The following is a 25,364-nucleotide window of genomic DNA, read 5'->3' as shown; positions in this document are numbered from 1 at the left end:
CAACAATGGCTTAATTAAATGCAGACTAAGCATTACTAAGCCACAGAGACTAGGAAGGTCAGATTTAACAGCTATTAGAGTCGTAGAGATGTACAGCACAGAAACAGATCCTTTGGTCCAATTTGTCCATACCAACCAGATATCCCAACCCAATCTAATCCCACCTGCCAACATGCGGCCCATATCCCTCCAAACCCTTCCTATTCATATACCCATCCAAATGCCTTTTAAATGTTGCAACTGTACCAGCCTCCACCACTTCCTCTGGTGGCTCATTCCTTACAAATACCACCTTCTGCATGAAAAGGTTGCCCCTTAGGTCCCTTTTAAATCTTTCCCCTCTCACCCAAAACCTATGCCCTCTAGTTCTGGACTTCCCCACCCCAGGGAAAAGACTTTGTCTATTTATCCTATCCATTTTATAAACCTCGACGAGGTCATCTCTCAGCCTCCGGCACTCCAGGGAAAACAGCCTCAGCCTATTCAGCCTCTCCCTAGAGCTCAAATACTCAAAACCCTGGCAACATCCTTGCAAATCTTTTCTGAACACTTTCAAGTTTCACAACATCCTTCTGATAGGAAGGAGATCAGAACTGCATGCAATATTCAATGAATAGGTATTTACGTATGGTGGGGTTTGGTCGGTGCTGGTGGTCGTGGATTGGAGCTGGCAATTGGCATGAGGCAATGATGCCCATTTAACATTCTTAGCAGAGGGACAATGAGCTGAGTGGTCTCTTTCCACCCCAATAAACCACCACAACCTGGACAGCAACAACATGCCCCAACCCAGTGTAAGAGCGAATTCCCACATTCAGTTAACAGATGCTCAACATTCAGAAACCTCCCAGTAATTGATATTCCCAAGGGCAGGAATGGGCTTCCAAACAGATATACAAAAGCAGACACCTGCCTGTCCACATCGTCACCATCAAATACTTCAAGTTGAGAAGTAAGAAGGGATGAGTGAGGGGGTGAGAGTGAAGAGATAAGTGAGAAAGAGTGAGTGAATGAGAGTGCGCGAGTGGCTGACTGACTAACTGAGAAACTTCGCCCACCAGTGTTTGAAATCTCCATTCTGACTGTAACAATTTGTTTACATCTTATGTCTAAAAACAAAGCTCATCTCAGGCTCACAGTGAGAGAGATAAACAGCTTAGTCAAAAGGCTCCACAATTTATTGCAACCCCCCCGACTCGGAGAATTCTGCTGATTTTACGTACACCCACCCACTTCCCAAACAAAGAAAATCATTTTCAAAATAAAGGAAATAGTTGAATTCTCCCATCACTGGGCACAGCTTTACAGGCTGATGTACTCAGTGGGCCTGAAGTATGGACAGCTGCAAATATAGGAAGGTAACAGCTTCATCAGGTTACAGGCCCAGCTGCAAGTGAACATTGAACTCTGGTTGAGTAAAGACCCATGAGTGGTACCAAACCGTTCTGAACTACAGTGACTATCCACAGCATTGTAACTATCAGCTACACTTTCAGTCAGCAAGAACAAAAGGTCAACAAGATCCCAGATTAAAACTGCATTTAAAACAACAAAAAAAAAGCACAAAGAGTCAGCACAACCCAAGATGACATCTCCTACCAGAGGGACATTCCCCCATTACAGCCCAGTGATGAATTCTGAGGATGAGGACATCATTGGCAAGGCTGGCATTAATCACCAATCCTTAACTGTCCTGAGAAACATTCAGCTTCTACCAAACGTTTGATCCAATTTGAGTGACTGATTGAGCTCCTGCTCGAGGGCAGTTGGAAATCAATCAGGTTGGTGTGGGACTGGAGTGACATATAGGCCCAAAATCAGCAGGTTTACCTCTTTCAAAAAAAAAACAGCATTACTGTTGAATGAAAAAGGTTCAGAATGGATAGGCAAGGTTTAGAAGAATATGGGACAAGTGCAAGGAAATAGGATTAATGTGGATGGACATTTTGACTAGAATGGATATACTGGATTAGTGGTGCTGGAAGAGCACAGCAGTTCAGGCAGCATCCAACGAGCAGCGAAATGGATGCTGCCTGAACTGCTGTGCTCTTCCAGCACCACTAATCCAGTATTTGCTTTCCAGCATCTGCAGTCATTGTTTTTACACCATTTTGACTAGAAAGGCCCTTTGGCCCAAACTGGCCCAGTCTCCGTGCTGCAGCACTCTATGACTCTATTAAATAAACTCGGCCATTTATTATAATTATTAAAAAGAACTATTTCCAAATTTTTAAAACCCAATTGAAATTCTAAAACCCAGCACGTGCAATGTTCTCATTTCCTGACAATCACCAGATTATTGCTCACCAGTGTCCTTGACAACAGCCCCAAAAGCTTCAGATTAGCATCGCTCTGCTTCAAACAGCAATCAGTCAGGGATGGAGGTGAAATGACAGACAGCGAACCACAAGTCCACATTCAACAACTGGTCTACGCTGACCTTATCTTCCTGAGCCAAGATGTCAGGACTCTCACTGCCCCCTTGGCCACTTCCGCTACCTATCATACACACCAAATGTCCAGTCAAGAACATGGCTACCTACAACTGTGAACAGCTTGCTGCCTTTGGAGTCAGTGGAGTTAGGAGTTCAAACCTCCAATCCTGGACAGGAGCACAAAACGCAGGTTGATACACTCAGTGCCAATACTGAGGCAGTACCATCTTTCAGATGGGACTTTGAGCCGTGGCTGGATCTGCCCTCTCAAGCAGTACGACAGATCCCACAGCCACAGTTTTGAAAGAACCCAATATCATTAAAAGTAAACTATCCTAGAACACAGACATAAAACATTACAGCACAGGACAGGCCCTTCCTTCCATTCTCAATGTTGCGCACCCTGTGAAACCAATCTGAAGCCCATCTAACCTACACTACTCCATTCTTGTCCATATGCCTTTCCAATGACCATTTAAATACCCCTAAAATTGGCAGGTCTACAACTGTTACAGGCAGTGCATTCCACACCCCTATTATTGAGTAAAGAAACTATCACCCCTCAATTTGAAGTGATGTCCCCTCGTGCTAGCCATCACCATCCTAGGAAAACGACTCACTGTCCACCCAATATAACCCTTTGATTATCTTATAATGTGTCAATTAAGTCACCTCTCAACCACCTCCTCTCTCATGAAAAGGGTCTCAAGTCCCTCAGCCTTTCCTCATAAGACCTTCCCTTCATACCAAGCAACATCCTGGTAAATCTCCTCTGTACCCTTTCCAAAGCTTTCAGATCCTTCCTATAATGCAGTGACCAGAACTGCACGCAATACTCAAAAGGGTGGCTACTTAGTTCCTGTTAGCTGCTTGTGGAACTCCTTGTGCCCACAAACTGGATGCTGGGTTTTCTACATCACACATCAGTAGAGGGTTCACCATTGGCAGAGAACCACTTCATAATCACCCAGGGTGGGAAGAGGTGCTATGGAAATGCAAAATCTTTCTTGACAGACTGACTCAGATTTCCAGAGACAGATCGCAGTCTAACAACTGGGCAAAGCAACCTGTAATCCACCACATACTCTTCCAACAGTAAGTGAATTGTAAACAGGAGTCGGTAGTTATAATCAACTATTGACATACATTATGGCATGAGTCTAGGATTTGAAACCTAAAACTTCTAACTCAGAGGCAGGGACACTTCCAGTGACCAAAGATCCTTGAACTGAGGGAGTGAACCTGGAATAACAGGTACGAGAAGATCTGCTATGGACTAGGCAATGAACAGCTGAAGCATTGTGGTGAAAGCAAATACTGCAGATGCTGGAAATCTGCAATAAAGAGAGAATGTGTTGGAGAAACTTGGCAAATCTGGCATGTGTGGAGAGAGAAAGAAAACAGGGGCCAACTATTCTGAATTTAGTTAGCTAATCTGATTCATGGACCACAATGACTATGGACAGACAAGCAAATTAATCCAGAAAAAATACCAAGATGATTCAGTTCACCTACAGATGCATAATTCAACTCAACTTCATTCATATATAAAATATTGTGATGCAGTAACAGAAGGAGTAAATAAACCTAAGCCAACTGTTTAACTGAAATTTTAAACTTTAATTACTACTTGTTTCATTTTATGTAAAGTATACAAATTAATTACTAATTAATTTTAATACAAGGCTAAGTCTAGACTGCAAGTTCCTCAATTAGTTCTAGAAATAAACTACGAACTAGCAAATAATCAGTTAGCCAGGATTGAAGTTTGTTGGAGTCTGTGGATTAATTAAAGGGATAGATAGCATCCTCTACAGTTGCAAATAAAGACCCAGGACAGTGCAATGCATTGCCTGTGGTGCCGCAATAAAACAATCCATCAGAAAAACTGAAGGAGAACTTGTTACATGGTCCATAAGAGGGAGAATAACATAAGTAAGAAAAATTCCTGTTGAGGAAATAGCACAAGCTGAAGCAATTTTATTTTTAAAAGAAGACCTCTAGCTTAATAATTTCAAGACTCTTATTCAAGCCATTGTCTCCTTATGGGGATGGCTAAGTGATAATGTTATTGAACTGGCAATAATGTGGGCCCAGCTAATGCTCTGGGGACATGGGCTTAAAATCCAAAAGAGCAGCTATTAAAACTTGAATTCAGCTGAGTAAAAGCAAGAGCAGAGAGCGCGCGCGAGAGGGAGAGAGCAGAGAGCGAGAGATAGAGAAGCGCGAGAGATAGAGTGAAAAGCGAGACAGAGAAAGAGAAAAGAGAGAGAGATAGAAAAAAAGCGCGAGTTAGCGAGAAGAGCGAGCGTGTGAAAAGCGAGAGAGGGAGAGAAAGAGAGAGAAAAGCGAGAAAAAAAAAAGTGAGAGAGGGTAAAAAACAGAAAAGAGAAATATATCTGGTGAAAACTGCAAAAGCCTAACTTCTATTTTCTTTTTATTTTCAGGAAGTGAAAGTAAAGCTGAGATCAAGGAAAGGAATGAGTAACACAAAGCTCAAGAAATGGATAAATGTTTTAGAACACAAGTGTAAACCAAAGAAAATATAAGAGCGATCAATGAATTAAGTTCTGTTCAGCAACATACCCAGCATCTTAAATAAAATGAAGCACTGGGGTAAAAATCAGTAGCAAGGAACCAGAAATTAAAAGAATTTTGGAAATTGATTCCATTTAAATAAGTTAGGAGCTTAAAAAATGCAGTATTTAATTTATTTAGAAAAAGAAAAAGAACAACTAAAAGAGGACGAAGAAAAATGACCTGCATTTATAAATGGCTTTCACAAAGTGTAGTAACTGTGGCAACACAGAAAGCAGGACACTAAGATTGCACATACCAAGCTCCTACAATCAAATGGAGCAATGACCTGGCAACCTGCTTTTGAGGGGTTAATTGAGGATACATATCAGTCAGGATAATATGCCATTTTCATTCAAAAATCAAATCTTATACACCCATATGTGAGGGAGACAGGATGTGGTTCAAAGTCTCATCCAACAATGCAATACTCCCTTGAACACAAAAAAACAAGGTGGAATCAAATCGTGAAGTGGGACTTGAATCCACAACCTTCCAATAGGCAAAAGAGCAATCCACTAAAATATTGCTGATACAGAAACTCTTCTACCAGTCAACCAGAACAAAATGGCAGCAAAAGAAAAAGGGCCTCAACTGTAGGCACTATGAAATAAATAAATGACAATCATTACAGAAGATTTCTATACCCACTAAATAATCTGGCAAGAGGTAGTGAAAGGGGAAAAAAAGCAACTTTTTTTTAAAACCGTGCTTAATTTCTTACTTAGTATGCAAGAGACCCAATAGAAAAACCGTTGCTGAATATAGAAATGGGAAATGAACCACAACAGACAAGACAAATAAGGATGAGGTGTAACTCGACAAAAGTAATGATAATATATTAAAATTTAAGATAACGACAAAAACATTGACATAGAAAGACAAAAGCCAAAGTACTCAATCGAAAAACAGATTATTTTGAGGGGTTGACATGTATTCAGGGAAAATGGACTGGAATAAAATTAAGGAATAGATGTAGAATATCAGCTGGAAATAAAGTTTTCCCCTTCAAGGTAAATCAGAACATCTCCAGAACAAGAGTTGCTCACTGAGTTGTACCTGGCCCCTCGAGTGCATGTGAAAATTAAAAAGGGAACATCAGTATTTGGTAAGAGGCAGGACAAGAACCAATGTGAGGCCAAGGAATTTAACCTGCAGTAAACGCGCCTACTCTGCCAACAGAAAGAGGATATTTAAATGATGTATTGAGTCCGAAGGGTAAAACACAACTGGTACAAGTGGTAATAGATAGCTGAAGGTTGGATATCACAGATTCAATAATGAAATCCTGGAAGGACAATTCTGCAGCCCAGATTGATTGAATCTTTTGAGGATGCAACCAAAAGGATTGATGAGGGCAGTGCATTGCACATGGTCTAATAAACTTCAACCAAGCCTTTGACAAGGTTCTGCACGGTAGACTGATTAGTAAAGTTGGATCACATGGGATTCAGAGAGAGCTGGTCAATTGGATACAAAATTGGCTTCAATAGGAGACAGAGGATGTTGATGGGGTGGATTTTTTTTTTGGACTGGAAGCCTGTGACCAATCGCGTTCCACAGGGATCGGTGCTAGATCTGGTGCTGTTTATCATTTGTATGAACTATTTGGAGGAGAATTTGGGAGGAACGGCTAGTAAGTTTGCACATGACACCAAAATTAGTGACGTAGTCGGTAGTGAGGAAAGCTTTGAGATTACAAAAGCATCTTGATCAATTAAGTAATTGGGCAGAGGAGTGGCAGACAGAATTGAATTTGGACAAATGTGAGGTATTGTACTTTGGTAAAGCCAATAATGGCAGGACTTATAGTGAATGGTAGGACCCTGAGCAATGCTGTCAAACAGAGACACCTAGGGGTTTAGGTACATAGTTCTTTGAAAATTATGTCACAGGTAGACAGACGGTTAAGGAAGCATTTAGCACCCTTGCCTCCATTGCTCAGATCAAATATAGGAGTTGAAAAATCATGTTGATGTTGTACAAGATGTTGGTGAGGCTCCTTCTGGAATACTGTGCACAGTTCTGGTCACCCTGCTTTAGGAAAGATATTAATAAATTGGAAGCGGCTCAAAAAAGATCTATCAGAATGTTGCTGGGACTGGAAGGTTTGGATAAATTGGGACTTTTCTTCCCCCCCCCACTGGAACAGGGGAGGTTGAGGGGGGACCTTTTCGAGGTTTATAAAATCATGAGGGGCATTGACAAAGTGAGTAGCAAAGACCTTTTCCCTCATGTTGGGGAATTCAAAACTAGGGGACATATTTTTAAGAGGAGAAAAAATTAATTGGGACCTGAGGGGCTACCTTTTCCACACAATAGGCGGCTTGTATGTGAAATGATCTGCCAGAGGAAGTGATAGATGCAGGTACAGTTACAACATTTAAAAGACATTTGGACAGGTACATGAATATGGAAAGTTTAGAGGGAGAGAGAGGCCAAATACAAGCAAGTAGGATTAGTTTAGTTTGGGAAACTTGGTCAGTATGGAGGAGTTTGCCTGATGGGTCTGTTTCCGTGCTGTATGATTTTACATGCTATAATGGCTTCCTCTAGCACTATATAAGCAGATCGTGAATCTACACAACAAAAAGTTAATAAATAGCACCGGGAGGTGATTATATTATCCCTAGACCATTAAGACAGTGATGTTCTGGGGACCCAGGTTTGAATCCTGCCACAGAAAATGATGGGATTTGAATTTATAGAATCCCTACAGTGTGGAAACAGGCCTTTTGGCCCAACAAGTCCACACCCACCCTCCAAAGAGCATCCCACCCATACACATTTCCCTACCCAATTATTCTATATTTCCCCTGACTAATGCACCTAACCTACATATCCCTGAACACTATGGGCAATTTTGCATGGCCAATTCTCCAAACCGGCACATCTTTAGAACGTGGGAGCAAACCAGATCACCTCGAGGAAACTCACGCAGACACAGAGAATGTGCAAACTCCACACAGTTGCCAGAGGCTGGAATCGAACCTGGGTCCCTGGTGCTGTGAGGCAGCAGTGCTAGCCACTGAGCCACCATGCTGCCCACAATAAACTAACCTGGAATTAAGAGCCAAGTGATGACCGTGAAACAACTGTTGATTGTTAGAAAACCCGTTTGGATCACTAAAGTCCTTCAAGCAAAGAAACTGCCACCCATACCTGGTTTGACCTATATGTGATTACTGACCTACAGCCATGAGGCTGACAGTTAACAATTTAGTAATAGTATTAAATGCTGGCCTAGCCAACAGCACCTTCATCCCACGAATTATTTGGTTTAAAATGAAAACTTGTGAAGTTTTTAAAAAAAAAGGATTCTTGCACAGTGGCTTGTGGGGAGAGAGAAACAAGAGGCCAGGCGAGCAGGCACACCAGAGGGCAGGCAGGTGAGAAGAGGAGAGACAGAGGGCAAGACAGAGTGACCTCATGCAAGTGAAAAAAAAATATAGATTTCCAATGGAACTGAAAATGTCTGAAAATCCTTTGCTGCCCAAATCATTACCTGCTACCTTTTAGTCTGTTAAACAGTGTAACAAATATTTTTAAAAGTTGCTCAAACATTGCATGAAAAATATTTCGCTCAGAACAAAAACAAGTCAATAATGAAACATTACAAATGAATAGGGAGATAAAAGAAAATAACATACATATATTAAAGTGATGACACATTTGGAAATACGTCAATTAGAAAAACAAAGTGAAACTCAAAGTAAATGATCAACTATAAAACTACATAGTAAAGTATTCTTAAGAAAAGTGAAGAAATGTAAAATCAGAATTGGGATAGCATTGTTGAGATACTCTCAATAAAATCACAGGTAATCCAAGTAAAATCTCAAGAACTGCTTGCTTTACTCTAATACTTATGCAGTACAGCAACCAACTGGGCATTAGAAAAATATATATGTATTAAGATAAAAAGACAGGGGATGCTGATAAAAATAAATTTAAGAATAAAACCCGGAATCCAGATGGATCACATCTGCATATACAAAAATAAAACAGCTAAATCCAGCGAACAGCAGACTAATTAGCTTAATTCAGCAGCATAAAAATTAATTCACTAAGGATAGAAAAGTAAACAATGAATAAATCAAAATAATACAAGAGACACAGATTTTAAAAAATCCGAGATCAACCTTGACTAACTTGAATACATTTTTCAAAGGAACAAAGATCAGACATGAGCAATACACCAGATATGATGTACTTGAATTTTCAAAATAAGATACTGCAAAATAGATTCAAGGAGCAAGAGAAAGAACGGATAAGCAAGCTGGCTACAACACTGAAAATGGAGTAGGGGTTAAGAAGTAGTTATTCAGACAGGCAGAAAAAGATGTGAAATAATGGTCTGTGGGGATCAAATTCTGAGATCACTGCTGGTCACTATTCATAGAAATGATTGGCATTTGTGTGTCAGAAGCACAACACAGAAATTTAAAGGTAACAAAAGTGAGGGGATATAGTTGGCATGTAAGGCTGCAATGAAATACAAAGCATTTACAGGCACACAGAATGGATGAGGAAATGTTAAATGCAAGGTGGTGAACTTTGGTACAAGAAATGGGGGGGGATCACATTCAAAATATAGTCTAACTGGGAGAGAGGAACAGATTCACATATGCAGGTTAATGTTGCTATAAAAATGCCAAAGTCGTAGGTTTATTCCTTGAGTAACAGATATCAAAACAGAGACGTCACGTTTAACTTCTTTCAAACCAAAATTTGATGACTTGCAAAAGTGAGAATATTCCAGTCTGTAATTGGGTAGAGAGACACTGAATAAGGATTAACAATCCAAGATGAAGAATGAGGGAAATTTGTGGCTGTAAGAGCTGCTTTTTTTTTTTGAGGTTTCTCACCCTGGGAAAAAGCTGGTCTCTATCCACCCTGTCCAAAGTTTAAGGGGGATACAAGTGCCAAGTACTTCACACAGAGGGTGTGGGCGTTTGGAATGCATTGCCAGCAGAGTTGGTAGAGGCAGGCACTGTAGATTCATTTAAGATGCGTCTGGATAAGTGCTTGAGTAGGTGGGGAGTAGAGGGATACAGATGCTTAGGAATTGACCAATAGATTTAGACAGTACATTTGGATCGGCTCAGGCTTGGAGGGCTGAAGGGCCTGTTCCTGGGCCGTAAATTTTCTTTGTTCAGTGTTGGAACTGATTTCGCCTATTTCTTGGAGCAGGAATGACTGTTTTATAAACTGCTGCATTGTTTTGGAACTTTGAAAAAGAAAATCAAAAAATGGTACTTTAAAACTGGAGAAAAGAGGGAGAGCAGGGATGTGAAAACAAAAAGCAGTGAACTTGCACAGCTGATTCACCAGGCAGTGAACTTTAACAACTGACTGCCCGTGCTGTGTACTTACAAGCATCCCTGGACATCCCAGTTAGGTCGACAAAAGATAAACAAACAGTGGAATTCACAGCTGACTTGGGAGAAACCTCAGTAATGGGAGCTGCTCACAGCATGGGAACAGCTGTCTTTTGTCTTAGGTCTAGCCTTAATTTTTTTGGTAAATCTCCAATAGTGAGTAGCATGGCTTTTTTGGTTTATGTTTTATTGAGATATGTCTCCAGATTAATTTTTTTAAAAATATAAACATAGGTACCAAGTTATCCTACAGTGTTTTTAAAGCAGCAAGACTTGTTAATTTCTGGATCTGTAGATTGTTAAGGTACAAAGATGGCCTTTAATAGAGAGTGATGAGCTCTTTCTATCGGATGTAGGAGTTAGGGAGAATTTCAATGTTCCTGATGATTGCGTTGGCAGGAAAAGTGTTTGGTTGCAAATCCTACAGGATTGCATAGTTAAGGTTAGAGCAGCAGCTGAAGGTAATGAGAAATTTATAGGAGCCAGAGGGTGTGATGAATGGAAGTTTCAGGAAGGTAGAAAAACCACAGAGTGTAGAAAAGGTAGGAGAGAGATAGGCAGGTAGTGCATTTGTCTCCTGTGGCTCTCTCCATCTCAAACAAGTATGCTGTTTTGGAAAATGTAGGGGGTGATGGAGTCTCAGGGGAATGTAGCACTGACAGTTAAGTTTCTAGTACTGAGACTAGCTCTACTGTATCAAGGGGTAGGCCAGATTCCAAACAATCGGGGACTCTTTAGTCAGAGGCACAGACAGATGTTTCTGTGGCTGGCAATGAGATACCAAAATGGTGTGTTGCCTCCAGGCAGCTGGGGTCAAGGAAGTCTTGGAGAGGGTGCAAAATATTCTCCAAGGTGAAAGTAACCAGCAAGAGGTCGTTATACATAATGGAACCAACAACACAGGAAAGGAAAAGGTCTGAGGAGATAATATAGGAAATTAGGCAGGAGGTTAAAAAGTAGGTCCTCAAGAGCAGTAATGTCTGGATTACTCCCAGTGCCATGAGCTAATGAGTGTAGGAAAAGCAGGATACAGTAGATGAATGCGTGACTGAGGTGTTGGCGCAGGAGAGAGGGATTCACACTTCTGGATCATTGGAACGTCTTTTAGGGAATAATTGACATGTATAATGGTGGCACAGTGGTTAGCACTGCTGCCTCACAGCGCCAGAGATCCGGGTTCAATTCCCGCCTCAGGCGACTAACTGTGTGGAGTTTGCACGTTCTCCCCGTGTCTGCGTGGGTTTCCTCCGGGTGCTCCGGTTTCCTCCCACAGTCCAAAGATGTGCAGGTCAGGTGAATTGGCCATGCTAAATTGCCCGTAGTGTTAGGTAAGGGGTAAATGTAGGGGTATGGGTGGGTTGCGCTTCGGCGGGGCGGTGTGGACTTGTTGGGCCGAAGGGCCGGTTTCCACACTGTAAGTAATCTAATCTAATCTAATAAAAGGGACGGGCTGCACATGAATTGGAAGGGAGATTTGCTCGAGACACCAGAGAAGATTGAAGCTTGTTTTTGGGGAGGAGGTTGGTTGGTGGTGGTGTTGGTGACCCTCAATGATAGCGAGAAAATTGATCAGTCTGAGGCTGGTGCACTTGAGAAAAGTAGCAAACCAAACAATTAAGGCAGGCAGGAGCAAAGCAGAAAATGAGGTAGGACTGAAACTGCATTTATTTCAAATGCAAGAGGCCTGACAAGGCAGATGAGCTTAGGGCATGGTTGGGAACATGGGACTGGGATTTCATTGATGTTACAGAGACGTGGCTCAGGGATGGACAGCACTAGCAGCTTAATGTTCCATGTTATAGGAAGAATAGAAAATGACGGGGGGGGGGGGGGGGGGGGGGGAAGAGAGGAGGAGAAAGAGGGAGGAGGCGGCTGGGAGTGGCGTTTTTGATTGGGGTAACATTACGGCTGTACTTATGGAGGATATTGTGTCCAGTGAAGTCATTTGGGTGAAACTGAGAAATAAGAAAAGGATGATCACCTTATTGGAATTGTATTATAGACCTGCCATTAGGGATAGTCAACATGGCTTTGTGCGTGGGAAGTCTTGTCTCAATAACTTGATTGGGTTTTTTGAAGTAGTAACGAAGAGGACTGAAGAAGGCAGCATGGGAGACATTGTCTATAAGGATTTCAGTAAGGCATTCGATAAGGTTCCTCATGGCAGACTGGTTAACAAAGTTATATCACATGGAATATACAGAGAACTAGCCATTTGGATGCAAAATTGGCTCAAAGGTAGGAGTCAGAGGGTGGTGGAAGAGGGTTGCTTTTCAGATTGAAGGCCTGTGACTACAGATGTACCACAAGGATCAGTGCTGGGTCCACTGCCTTTTGTCATTTATATAAATAATTTGGATGTAAACATAGGATCACGGGTGGCAAGTTTGCAGACGACATCAAAATAGTTGGTATAGCGGACAGCAAAAAAGGTTACCGAAGAGTATGATGGGACCTTGATCAGATGGGCCAATGGACTGAGGAGTAGCAGATGGAGTTTAATTTAGATAAATGAGGTGCGCTATATTTTGGTAGGGTAATTCAGGGTAGGACTTATATATTTAATGGTAAGGTCCTGGGGAGCGTTGCTGAACAAAGAAACCTTGGAGTGCAGGTTCATACGTTTTTATTCCTTAAAAGTGGAGTCACAGGTAGACAGGGTGGCGAAGTTGTTGCTTGGTATGCTTGTCATTATTGGTCAGCGCATTGAGTATAGGAGCTGGGATGTCACATTGGGACTGTACAGGACATTGGTTAGGTCAGTTTTGAAATAGTGTGTCCAATTCTGGTCTCCCTGCTATAGGAAGGATGTAGCGAAACTTGAAAGGGTTTGGAAAAGATTTACAAGGACGTTGCAAGGGTTGGAACATTTGAGCGATGGGCAAAGGATGAATAGGCTGTATTTATTTTCCCTGGAGCGAACGCTGAGGAATGACCTTATGGAAGTTTATAAAATCATGACCAGTGGCACAGTGCGGGGATGTTAGCAACCAGCAGCCAGGGATGGAACATGGCAGCAGCAGTCCATGACAGACCGCGTGGAGGCTCGCTTCATTGTCTGCTGCAGTGAGACGGTGATGTTTGTCTTTTAACTTGTTTCTTGTTTTCTATACTCTGTACCTAAGATGGTGCCGGGTGTTGGTGATATTGTTGCCCTGTAAGTAATCTGTAACTGAAGCTGTACCTAGGTACCTTTGTATCTAAGATGGTGCTTTAAGTCACAACTTATGAACTTTTCACTGTAATCAAATGAGTACATGTGACAATAAAGCTAATTAATTCAATTCATGTTTGAGGGGCATGGATAGGGTGAAAAGTCAAGGTTTTTCCCCCCCCAAGAGTCTAATGTTCTATGTTCTATATGTAGGGGAGTCCAAAACTTAGAGGGCTTGGGTTTTAGGTGAAAGGGGAAAGATTTAAAAGATACCAAAGGGGCACAAACTTTTCAGAGGGTGGTGCACAGATGGAATGAACTGCCAGAGGAAGTGATTAAGGCTCGTATAATTACGGCATTTCAAAAGGCATATGGATTGAATAGGAAGGGTTTAGAGGGATATGGGGCTGGCAAATGGGACTAGATTGATGTAGGATATCTGATTAGCATGGAGTTGGACCAAAAGGTTCTTTTTCTGTGCAGTATATCTCTGTGACTCTATTTATAGCTGATATGGGAAGTTATAATTGTCAGGAAACACTGAACAGGTTGCAGGCTACTCTCAGATAAAGCAGAGAGTTTACTTTTACAAGCAAAATTGAGACATTATCGGCACTGCTTAGGCTGCAGTTTTTTTGTCCATCTCCAATTGCCCTGGAGAAAGTGTCGCTGAACAGTCTATCTGTTATAAGCACACTACAGTACTGTTTTGAAGAGAGTTCCAGAATTGTGATCAACTAATAGTGAAGAAATGACAATATAGCTTTGAGTCAGGATGTGGTCAGGTTTAGAAGGGAATTTGCAGGTTCCCTAACAGCAGTCTTTATAATTACTTAAGGGGTATAATAGAATATATGGAAAGATGTTGAAGGAGACATAAATTGTCTCTAATACATTTCACAAGCCATTTGGGAGAAACATCTTAACACAGTTTAATTCACTATTATATAGTAGTTGAGGTAAATAGCATAAGTTTAATCAAAGTTAAGAGAGAGAAAGGAATCAATGAATCAGAGAATGGTTCCAAGCCAAATGACACTCTTCAGTACCATGGTGTCTATGTTGGCTCTCTCTGTAACAGCAACTCAGCTAACCCCACTCCCTTCCCCCAACTTGTATTATAAGCTTGCAAATTTCTCCAAATAATTACAGAATTCCTTTTTTAAAATCAAAAATGAATCTACCTCACTAGAGTCTGTAACCCGTTACATAGTTTTTAAAAAATTCATCTTGCATCAAAATGAATCATTTCACACTTCTCCACATTAAATTTTCTTAATTACAAATCTGTTCATTCCATCAAAGAATAGCCTTTTGAAGTCTATCACAAGCCTCACACTTCATAACACTAAATTTTGTGTCAAAAGTGTAGGTCATTAACTTAAACAAGTAAAGCAACATTCCTTTTATTAAACCCTGGTATTTTCTTTCTAACTGTGCTCTACGTTATAAACATAATTATCGCTATTGCAAGAGTTTCTAGCAACATACTCCACATCCAAACCATTATGTCCAACAAATGTTTCACTATTGTCCTCCACAAGAGAACAACAGTTCTGCAAGCAATATTACATTGTCACTTTAAGTTCACCTGTTGTATCGTAGCTCAATTTATAATATTACTCACCCCTCCTCAGTCTCATTAATGATATCACATATCTCCATGTTGAGGCCCCAATCCTCTGTCTGCAAAGAGCCATCTGTTGCTTGTTCTGAAAGAAAAAATGCAATATGTTAAGAAGTATCTTAAGTGAAAACCATCAGCAGCAAAACAAGTCATCTCCAATGCCTCACAAAATAAAATTGTTTTACAATCTTTTAGTACTTTATTAGGGAAGTTAGAATTTGCAACTAAAATTATTCTGTCATTCTAATCTAATCTTTTTGTAGCTTTTCCCTTGCCAATTTGGCTCTTCCTTCTGAATAGTGGGTCCTACTCTAACCACACACTCAGTGCTAGCAATTACCCTCTGTTACCTCATTACAAAAAAGGTCCACACTTTTGGGTAATCCTTAATGGAAAATCTATAATGTCACATTATAGCCAATCGCCACTCTGTCCTCAACCAAGACTGACATGCACACACTAACAAGTGCACATTCATGTCAGGAATCCAATTCCCTAACCCAGGGGTCTACACCCATTTAGAACATTCTTGCTGCCTTTCTAATTTCCTTCCCACCCCAATAAATATTTTATACAAAATAACAGACCAAACAGAAATACCAAGTCTCAGATGACTTGTTGTAGAACAGAAACATTTTCATCCACATATTTCCTTTCATATTTTCAGACAATCACGGTGACTTATGGTTAACATTTTCCAAACATATTCAAATTAAGTGCAGCATTGGGTATGTTTCCATGTTGTATGACCCTTTGGTCCAACCAATCCATGCCAACCATAATCCCAAACTAAACTAGTCCCACCTCCCTGCGCTTAGCCATATCCCTTAAACACCGTTCTTACTAGTGTACCTACCCAAATGTTTAAGCTTTCTAACTGTACCAGCGTCCACCACTTCCTCTGGAAATTCATTCCACACATGGACCACTCTACATTAAAAAAAGTCTCTGTTTTTTAAAAAATCTTACACCCCCCACCGTCTCAAAAATATGCCCTCTAGTTTTGAATCCCCCATCCACGGGAAAAGACACCTGCCATTCATCTTGTCCATACCCCTCATGATTTTATAAACCTGAGGTTATCCCTCAATCTCTTATCCTCCACTGAAATAAATCCCAGGCTATCCAGCCTCTCCTTATAAAAACCCTCCAGTCAACAGGCAAACCCTTTAATCACTGGTGCAATGCAAAAATGAGTGGGAATTGTCTTAGGTGTTGTTTATTGCAAAAAAGATTTGCAATTATATAGCACATGGCCACAACAATCACATCTCTCACATTTCCAGTCAATTAAGTTAATTGCTATAATGTAAAATCTGCAGTCGCAAATTTGTTCCCTGTAATCTCCCACAAATAGAAATATACTTTTCTATGTTCTATCACGAAACAGGCCCTTTGGCCCATGATGTATCCTAATGTAAAATAAAATACCAACCTATGCACCCCTCAATTCACTGCTATCCATATGCATGTCCAGCAGTTGCTTAAATGTCCCTAATGACTCTGCTTCCACCACCACCAGCAATGCATTCAGCATAAAGAACCTTCCTATGACATCCCTTTTATACCTTTCTCGTAATATCTTAAAAGAATGACCCCTCATGCCAGTCAATTCTGCCCTGGGGAAAAGTCTCTGGCTATTGACTCTATCCATGCCTCTCATTACCTTGTATACCTCGATCAGGTTACCTCTCTTCCTCCTTCTCTCCAGAGAGAAAAGTCCGAGCTTAGTCAACCTCTTTTCATAAGGCAAGCCCTCCAAGTCCAGGCAGCATCCTGGTGAACCTTCTTTGCACCCTCTCCAAAGCCTCTATCTTTCCTATAGTAGGTCGACCAGAACTGGACACAATATTCCAAGTGTGGTCTCACCAGGGACTTGCAGAGCTGTAGCAAAACCTCGCAGCTCTTAAACTAGATCCCTGTTAATGAAAGCCAAAACACCAAATGCTTTCTTTACAACTCTGTCCACTTGGGTGGCAACTTTGAGGGATTTATATACTTGAACACCAAGACCCCCTGTTCCTGAAATGATGCCATAGGGCCAAGATGATTGATCATTGTCAAGGTTGGATTCATCCTGTTTCACATGCACAGATTATACTTGGTCAACTCTCTTCATTGTCATCAGGTAGATGTCAGTTGTGAAGCTGTACTGGAACAACTTGGGTAGGGACATAGCTGGTTCTGGAGCACAGGTCTTCATACTAATGCTAAACTGTTGTCAGGGCTCAAAGCTTTTGCACTACTCAGCATCTTCAGTCATTTCTTGATATAATCTGAAATCAAACTGGTTTAAGATTAGCTTCTGGGCACAACAGGAGGGCGAGGTCAAGATGGATCACCTACTCAGCATTTTTGGCTGAAGGTCAAGGTAAATATATCAACCTCACGTTTTTGCATTAAGCTCTGGGATCCCCCACTCTTGGGGATAGGAGCATTTGTGGAACCTCCACCTTTTGTTACTTGTTTAATTGTCCAATGAGACATTAAAGGGTTAATTTGCTCTGCTGACCTGCAGGAAATTGGAAGTCCCGAGGTTAGGGTGGGATGCCTTTGACTTACATATAGATTGTAAGGAATTCACGTTACTATCCCTTGCCATTCAGGTCCATTTCCTAGTTGTTTAGAGTAAAAGAATTGCATCATCATCCTATTCAAAATCATAAGAACATTGCAGGTGGAATTTTGACTACTCTCTGTAATTAAAAAAAAAGATTCACAACAGATTTGACCATTAAGGGATGGATGATTTACATTATATTATTTTTGGAAATGATGTGGTCACTGCACTGTCTCTTCAGAGGCACGTGACTATGGAATTGTCTTGTGGGCATCACGGAGTGTGAGGTCAAGATTTTGTATAAAAGAATGACTGTTTCCATTGTTCAGAGAGATCCCTTGACATGGCTTTGCAAGCATTGCCAAGTGTTATGGGTTTCTCCAGAAAGCTTGTACTGTACCGTGCTTAATAAAATTTTGGTTGTTCACAGAAGTTGGTATCTGCAATTGCATCAAGTGCATAAGAATCTCAGAAAAAATGTTGTTCCATTTGTTCGCTTTGCAATCAAGACAGGAAAAGGGACGGAACGAGACAACAAGTAAAATGGCACACACACACACACACACACAGTTGTAGAACCAGAAAAGGAGTATAATTAACAGTAATGGCCACTTCATATTGTAGAAAATTCTACAAGTGCAAATTGAGGAACAGCAGTGTCAATTGAATACCAGTCTGTCAATAAAAGGAAAAACACAGTGTGATTTTCCCACGACACAGAGAAGTCCGCTCAAACCTTAAGAACAAAATATAAGTCAGTTAGTTGATTTTGATTTTTCACTGGAGAAAACAAACACCCTCTTCAGACTGCATCAATGCTTGGAACAAACATGCTCCAATTCAAAAATAATAAAAACTTAACATAAGCAACATTAGGACAATGACCATGATCAGGAGCTACCATAATTCAGGCAGTGCAGCTGGCTGAAGGAAACCATTGCAAATGTTCACTATCCACTGTCTAGGAGGATCATCACAATACAGTCATTCCCATAGAGTTCAAACACAGACTTTTAATCATGAAATCATTGAAGGCATGACTGCTAACTGCCAATTCCGAAGTTGGAGAGTCAGGACCATGGCAGAAGCCCATTGCGTCCTTTGCAGTTTGCCATCAACTCTGTACAGTAGTAGAAGGAAAGACAGGACCAACCAGAACCACATCATAGCCAATGTGTTAATGACCAGAACTCATTCCCTGTAGTTAAGTACTGTAACCATCCAGAGCTTCCCTGCATAGCTCAGGTAACCGTTCATAAATCTACTCTGTGCTCCAGGCAAAAATCCAGAGTTCTTCTGGCAGAGAATCACCAAGAACAAAGAATATTTGACTAAATGATCCTTGCTGAAATCGAAAAAGCACACATGTCCTGGCACACACGTCATAAGACCGCTGAGGGTCAGTGACATGAGAATCACACGAGTAAAAACTGAAGAGTCATTCTCTGAACCCTCACAGATTTAGTCACAACAGTCCTCCCTTACACACAGGTTGTCCAGAGAGTCCCAATAAACACTGCCATAAGTAGTATAAGAAATGCTCCACACAAAGTAGAAAACTGGCTGGTTATGGAATAAGCCTAGCACACTCCTCTTTCAAAACAGAAAAGGGGGTGGGTGAGGAGGACAATGGACAACAACTGACCTTAAAGCAGGGCTGTGTGTGTATACTTCTGTTTAAACATATTTGTATAAGTGCCAGGCACAACATTTTCCACTAGCCAGCACAATCAGACAATGTCGGAGCCGATATATTTTCTTCCCTGCCTCACATTAAAGACATCAAAGAGTATATTTTTTAAATGATAATAAAATTGCACCAATTTAAGACAGCTTCAAATAGGGTCAAGAAAGAAAAAACTTTTTTTTTTTAAAAATAAGAGTGTCTAGTCCTCTCCCTATAAGCAACCAGATTTAAAATAATTGCAAGGGACTTTGAAAAATTGTACAAAGTTATTTCATTGGCACAGTGGTCATTTTTTTTTTGTAAATTGGAAGCGGAATAGTTAAATATGCCCATTACTGAAAAAAGCTAAAATTGATTATTCTGTTTAATGACTACAAGTAGGTGCAACTTGCAGAACTTGTCATGCTTGCTACTTCAATCCAAGGACATGGAATAGCCATGTAGTTGGGGCCTGTTCCCACAGGTCTTAGAAAACAGCATAAAAATTCATGCCAAATCTTTTTTCCATCTAAAACTGCTTCGTTCTACATTCTGATCTGGCCAACTCCTGAGCAAATTGCACAAAGTAGCAGAAACCTGAGGCCACTTTTTATTTTATGATGACCCTTACTGAATTAGTAAATACATGGAGTGGTGGAAGGACTGTTGCATTCAGTAATTGTAAGAATAATCCACAAAGATGAAGAGTAGAGGAACAGAGAAAAATAATTAAAGATAAAAATCAATTAATTTACTCTATATGAAGTAAATAACTTTGGTTTGTAAAATACAAATGACACAATAGTGAATTTGAGAAATAGATGCACAAGTTATGCTGATAATTCTAAAATTATTCAATTCTCAGTCAGAGTAACAATCGCTTCACACACAAGGGTCCACAATTAGGAAATTTTAGACTGACAATTAGCCATTCATTTCTCCATCAAGGGGATACAGTCAATTTTATGTCCTCTTACCTCATCTTCAGCTGAGATCTGATCACTCAGTGTTAAGACCTGGAGCCTTGCTGCTTTGAATGACCAAGATCAGCACTATTTTTGTCAGAATTTCCAGAGGAACAGAGTGTTTGATGACAAAGACCTGAAATCCTGAACCGATAATTATCTACAAGACTCTAGTGTTAACTACCCTTCTATGTGCAAAGACACAAACAACATTTTAGTTCCCAAAGAAGCAATGCCTCCACAAAATACTGCAAATCCAAAGGCAAGACAAGACCTCCACTATCAGTGTCCTCTCTCTAGCCAATATCTTCAACATTGAGGCACTGGTTCCTGCCTATCAGCTGCTTCAGGAGGGCCACAATTTTGGTAGGAGTACAAGACATCCAAAAAAAGGCCCTCTACTCCAATCGCCATCATTATGACAAGTATTTAGCAGGAAGGCAGAAAAAAAAAACTTCACGGACACCAACTTGGCCTCCATGGAAACATGTAATATCCTTATGTGACTCATGGGAATCACATGTCCAAGACTGTCCAAACTGGAAAAGCATCCATGAATATGTCAACCACTGGTAGTATTTCTAATGAACCCTAGGTGGCAGCTAAGTGCAAACAGCAAAAGGAGCACGCAAAAGCCCAAGCACCCTACTCTTCAACCATCACCTACAGCAGAGTATATGGGTCCAGCATTGCAACATTTATTCACCTCAAGATCCACAAGTCCAGAATGAAAAAAAATCCTTGGTCTCAAGGGACTGCCTAATGTTCTAAGAAGCCTTGGATTCTGGAAAAGTCTCAGAGCATTGGAAAATTGCTGATAGAGTCATAGACATGGGCAATGAAACAGACCCTTTGGTTCAACTCACCCATACCGATGTAACACCTTTATTTAAAAAGGGAAGGAGACAAAAACAAAAACAGGCAACTGTAGGCCCACTTAGTACAACATCTGTCACTGGAAACATGTTAGTTTATTATAAAGGATACAATGGTAGATCATTTAGAAATGTATATCGTCAAGAAGAGTCGGCATGGCTTCACAAAGGAGAAAACATTTTTGACAAATTTGTTAAAAATCTTTGTGGAGATAACAAGCAGGATAGATAAAGAGGGACTACCAGAAAATGTAATGTATTTGGATATTCAAAAGGTATTTGATAACACACTACACATCAGGATACTTAAGATCAGAGCCCATGGTTAGCAGCAGTACAATAGTAAGGAAAGAGATTAGCCAAGTAATAAAAGACAGAGTTCGATAAAGTGGGCATTTTCAGGATGACAATTTGTAACTAGTGCAGTGCTAGAGATCACTACTGGAGCCACAATTATTTACAATATATATTAATGATTTGGATAAGGAAAGTGAACATCCTAAGCCAAGTTTGCAGATGACAAAAATAGATGGGAAGGCAAGTTGTGACGATGACCCCAAGTATCTATGTAAGGACATGTTTGTGGGCAAAATCTTGGCAGATAGGACAGAGCAAAAGTAGACCATTCAGCCTGTCAAGTCTGCTCTGCCATTCAATGAGGTATTGGCTAATCTGATCATTCTCAGCTCCACTCCTCTTCCTTCTCCCCATAATTTCTAATTTCCTTACAGATTACAAATCTGCCTTTTTCATCTTTAAATACTTAATGTCGTAATTTCAGCTACTCTGTGGTAAAGAATTCCAGAGATTCAGTAACCTCAAGAAATTTCTCCTGGTCTCTCTCTCTCTCTCTCGCAAATGGCTGACCCCTTACTCTGAGATTACGCCTTTTAGACCAAGACACTCTCACATTGGGAAACAACCTCTCCATGTCTATCCTGTAAAGACATCTAGGAATCTGGTGTCTCAATAAAGACTCCTCTTATCCTTCTAATCTTCAATGAATACAAGCCCTACCAACTTAACCTTTTCGCATAAAATCATCCTTCTGTCCCTGGAATCAACTTGGGTCAATCTTCTCTGAAATGCCTTGAACGCCAATGTATTTCCTTCAGTAGAGGGATCAAAAGTCCACATTACTGGGGATGCAGGCTAACTGCCCTATTTCTTGTATTCCATTCCTTTGAAATAAAGGCCAAAATTCCATTTGCCTTCCCTATTACCTGTCAAACTTGGATGTCAGCTTTTTGTGATTCACAGATGAGCATCCTAACAACATTTGTCCTGCAACTTTCTGCAGTCTTTCCTCATTTAACATCTAGCTGCTCTATATTTCCTGCTTAAGTGCAAAGCCTCACATTTTCCCACTTTACATCCCATCAGCCAATCTCTGGCCCACTTAAATCTTTCTATATCCCTCTGTACATTGCGTGTCATCCTCACTGCTTGCTGTAATTTGGGAGAACGGAGCATACCGGCTTTCCTTACAAGAAAAAGAGAAATTGCAACTCAGCAGCAACTTTTATTCAATATGGTAAAAGATGTTACATGGGACATTCAATTTTGAAGAGTCATCTAGACTCGAAATGTTAGCTTTCTTTTTCTCCATGGATGCTGACTGATCCACTGTGATCTCCAGCATTTCTTGTTTTCAGTACACATTCCAATATCTGTAGTAATTTGCTGCTCTGTTTAAAGTAGCAATGGTCAAAGAATATTTGACATGAAGCCAAATTAGGAGATACTAGGACAGGTAACTGAAAGTTTGGTCAGAAAGAAGTCAATTTGAAAGAGGAACGGAGCAAGATGAGATAAACAGTTTAGAACAGGCAATTTCAGATGAGCTTTAGTGTACATTTGGTGTAAGCTGGGAAGCTGGCTAAAAAGGAATTACATATAATAAAGGCCTGAAAGTGGGATTCATCAGGTTGGGCTGGAACTGAGATGAGCAAGCTGGAAATAGACAGTGGGAGATGACAGATCAGAATTTGTCGGAGGACGGAATAGGAACTTTACACTACTAACCTTAACAGCATGAACAAATAATCCACAAGCCTAGTGCGCTCCTGAATGATATATTTTACTTTTAATGAGGCTCAATGTTAAGATTTGCTTCATACCATTCCTCTGAAGGACTTTGGGCCAGTTTACTATTCAACTGTAGAATAAATTCAAAAAACAAATATTAATAGAACAATTATTTTCAAGATAGTGAGCATACAAAATCCCTTGTGACACAGGCAGCCTTTGGCACAAAGTAAAATGGGAAAGATATACATCATAGCCATTATCCCATTGATGCAAGTGTCTGTGATCTCGATTCCCCACAGGTCAGATTTCTGCAGATTAGGGGAGGATAAAGTATGCTAGAATAATTGTCTAAACTATCACAGTTAAATACCAGCAGTTGGACAACAGTTCAAGTGACCTTTCACCTGGAAAAGGAAAACAGGGTCAAGCCTCTCCAATGATGATCGTACAGCATCCACAAATGGGATTCTTGCTTGGAATATGATTAGATTTGGATCCAATGTTCCTCCACCTGATGGTCTTCATGACAGGTACTACCTATACTCAAGCACAGTATTGCTCTTCATGTGCAAGGATCTGAATCACCACACATAACAAGGATGGTTCCAATCAGGCTTAAGATACGTACAAACCCAAAGCCAAGTTGCTTAGCAATCCATACTAGTAAATTATTTTGGCCCAACACCAAATAAAAGGTCGTTCTCAACAGGGACATCTCACTTTTACTTAAATCGCTAGAGTGTGCTCACTAGCAAACAGCTTTGATTCAGAGTTTCTTGAAAGAAAATTCAAGATCCAGGCAGTTATTACTATCCAATTGTACTTTAAAAACCATACTGCTGGTAGAATGTGCAAGTGCAGATCTTGTTGCTACTCAAATGTAAAGAATGACTCTCATTGAAATTGCACAAATCAGGTTGATTTTCTTTTTCTAAGTCACAACAGGGATTTTAATCCCAATAGTTGAAAAATGTGTTGCTGGAAAAACACAGCAGACCAGGCAGCATCCGAGGAGCAGGAGAATCGATGTTTCGGGCATAAGCCCTTCTTCAGGGATGAGGCTGGTGTGCCAAGCTGGCTGAGATAAAAGGTAGGGAGGAGGGGTGCTGGGAATACAACAGGTGGAAGGAGGTGAGGGTGAGGGTTATAGGCCAGACAAGGGGGTGGGGGCAGAGAGGTTGGGAAGATGATTGCAGGTCAAGAGGGCGATGCTGAATCCAAGGGTTGGGACTGAGATAAGGTGAGGGGGGGGGGGGGGGGGGGGTGGGGTGGAAATAAGGAAGCTGGAGAAATCTACATTCATCCCGTGTGGTTGGAGGGTTCCTAGGCGGAAAATGAGGCGCTCTTCCTCCAGACGGCGTGTGGCCAGGGTCTGGCGATGGAGGTGGCCAAGGACCTGCGTGTCATTGACGGAGTGGGAGGGGGAGCTAAAGTGTTCAGCCACGGGGCGGTTGGTGCGGGTGTCCCAGAGGTGTTCCCTGAAACATTCTGCAAGTTTTTCCTTTATACAGATTTCTCCAGCTTCCTCATGGTTCTTTAGAGGGACACTGGTGGGTGGTGAACATTCTCAATAATATAGATGTACTAACTCAGCAATCTCACACAGAGAAAGGACTTTGACTTAAACTAACCATCTGCAGGAGATGAATGAACTGGTGTTGCCAGTAGCTACAGCTGTCAGGAGATCTGCTGGCATGGTGTCACAGTTACATGGTTTGCGCCATCCTCATATCCACTGTCGCTCGTCTACACTGCTGAGTCATTCAACTATGCCGAGGCTGGGCCTTTCTTCCACTGCCCTCCATTTCTTTCTTCTTAAAGAAGAGATCTTAGTGGTTTTTGGCTCTGAACAAGTTATAAAAATACTGACTTTCTTATTTGGAATTGATATTTCAGGAGCCTTTTTGCTCTCAATTTCTACACCCATTGGTCTTATGATCCTGAATTGAAATTTTTGCCAGAGGTCTCAACATCCACATTTCAAAAGCCTCTGTTTTCTTCCACAGAGCTTTACTTAATATCCAGGATTCTGAGACGTCCAGGTGTTAGGTTCTTTTTCTTGAGATTCTTGCACACTTAATGCAACTGCAATA

At 40.9% G+C, this 25,364-nt stretch overlaps 1 protein-coding gene across 6 annotated transcripts in view; it reads right to left on the bottom strand.

Annotated features, from left to right (window-relative positions):
* The window catches only part of tom1 (target of myb1 membrane trafficking protein), a 105,848-nt gene that overhangs the window by 73,186 nt on the left and 7,298 nt on the right, over positions 1–25,364 (bottom strand). For 5 of the 6 annotated variants that reach the window (XM_072588492.1, XM_072588493.1, XM_072588495.1 and 2 more), the window contains exon 2: positions 15,175–15,259. In XM_072588492.1, coding sequence (XP_072444593.1) covers positions 15,175–15,259 — 85 coding nt within the window. Of the gene's footprint in view, positions 1–15,174; positions 15,260–23,265; positions 23,399–25,364 lie in introns of all 6 variants that reach the window. The other variant, XM_072588494.1, reaches the window with a different exon arrangement.

This window comes from Chiloscyllium punctatum, chromosome 18, assembly GCF_047496795.1.
Source record: "Chiloscyllium punctatum isolate Juve2018m chromosome 18, sChiPun1.3, whole genome shotgun sequence".
Lineage (NCBI taxonomy): Eukaryota > Metazoa > Chordata > Chondrichthyes > Orectolobiformes > Hemiscylliidae > Chiloscyllium > Chiloscyllium punctatum.
Note: the sequence above shows the minus strand (reverse complement) of the source record. Positions and strands in the feature narration are given on the sequence as shown.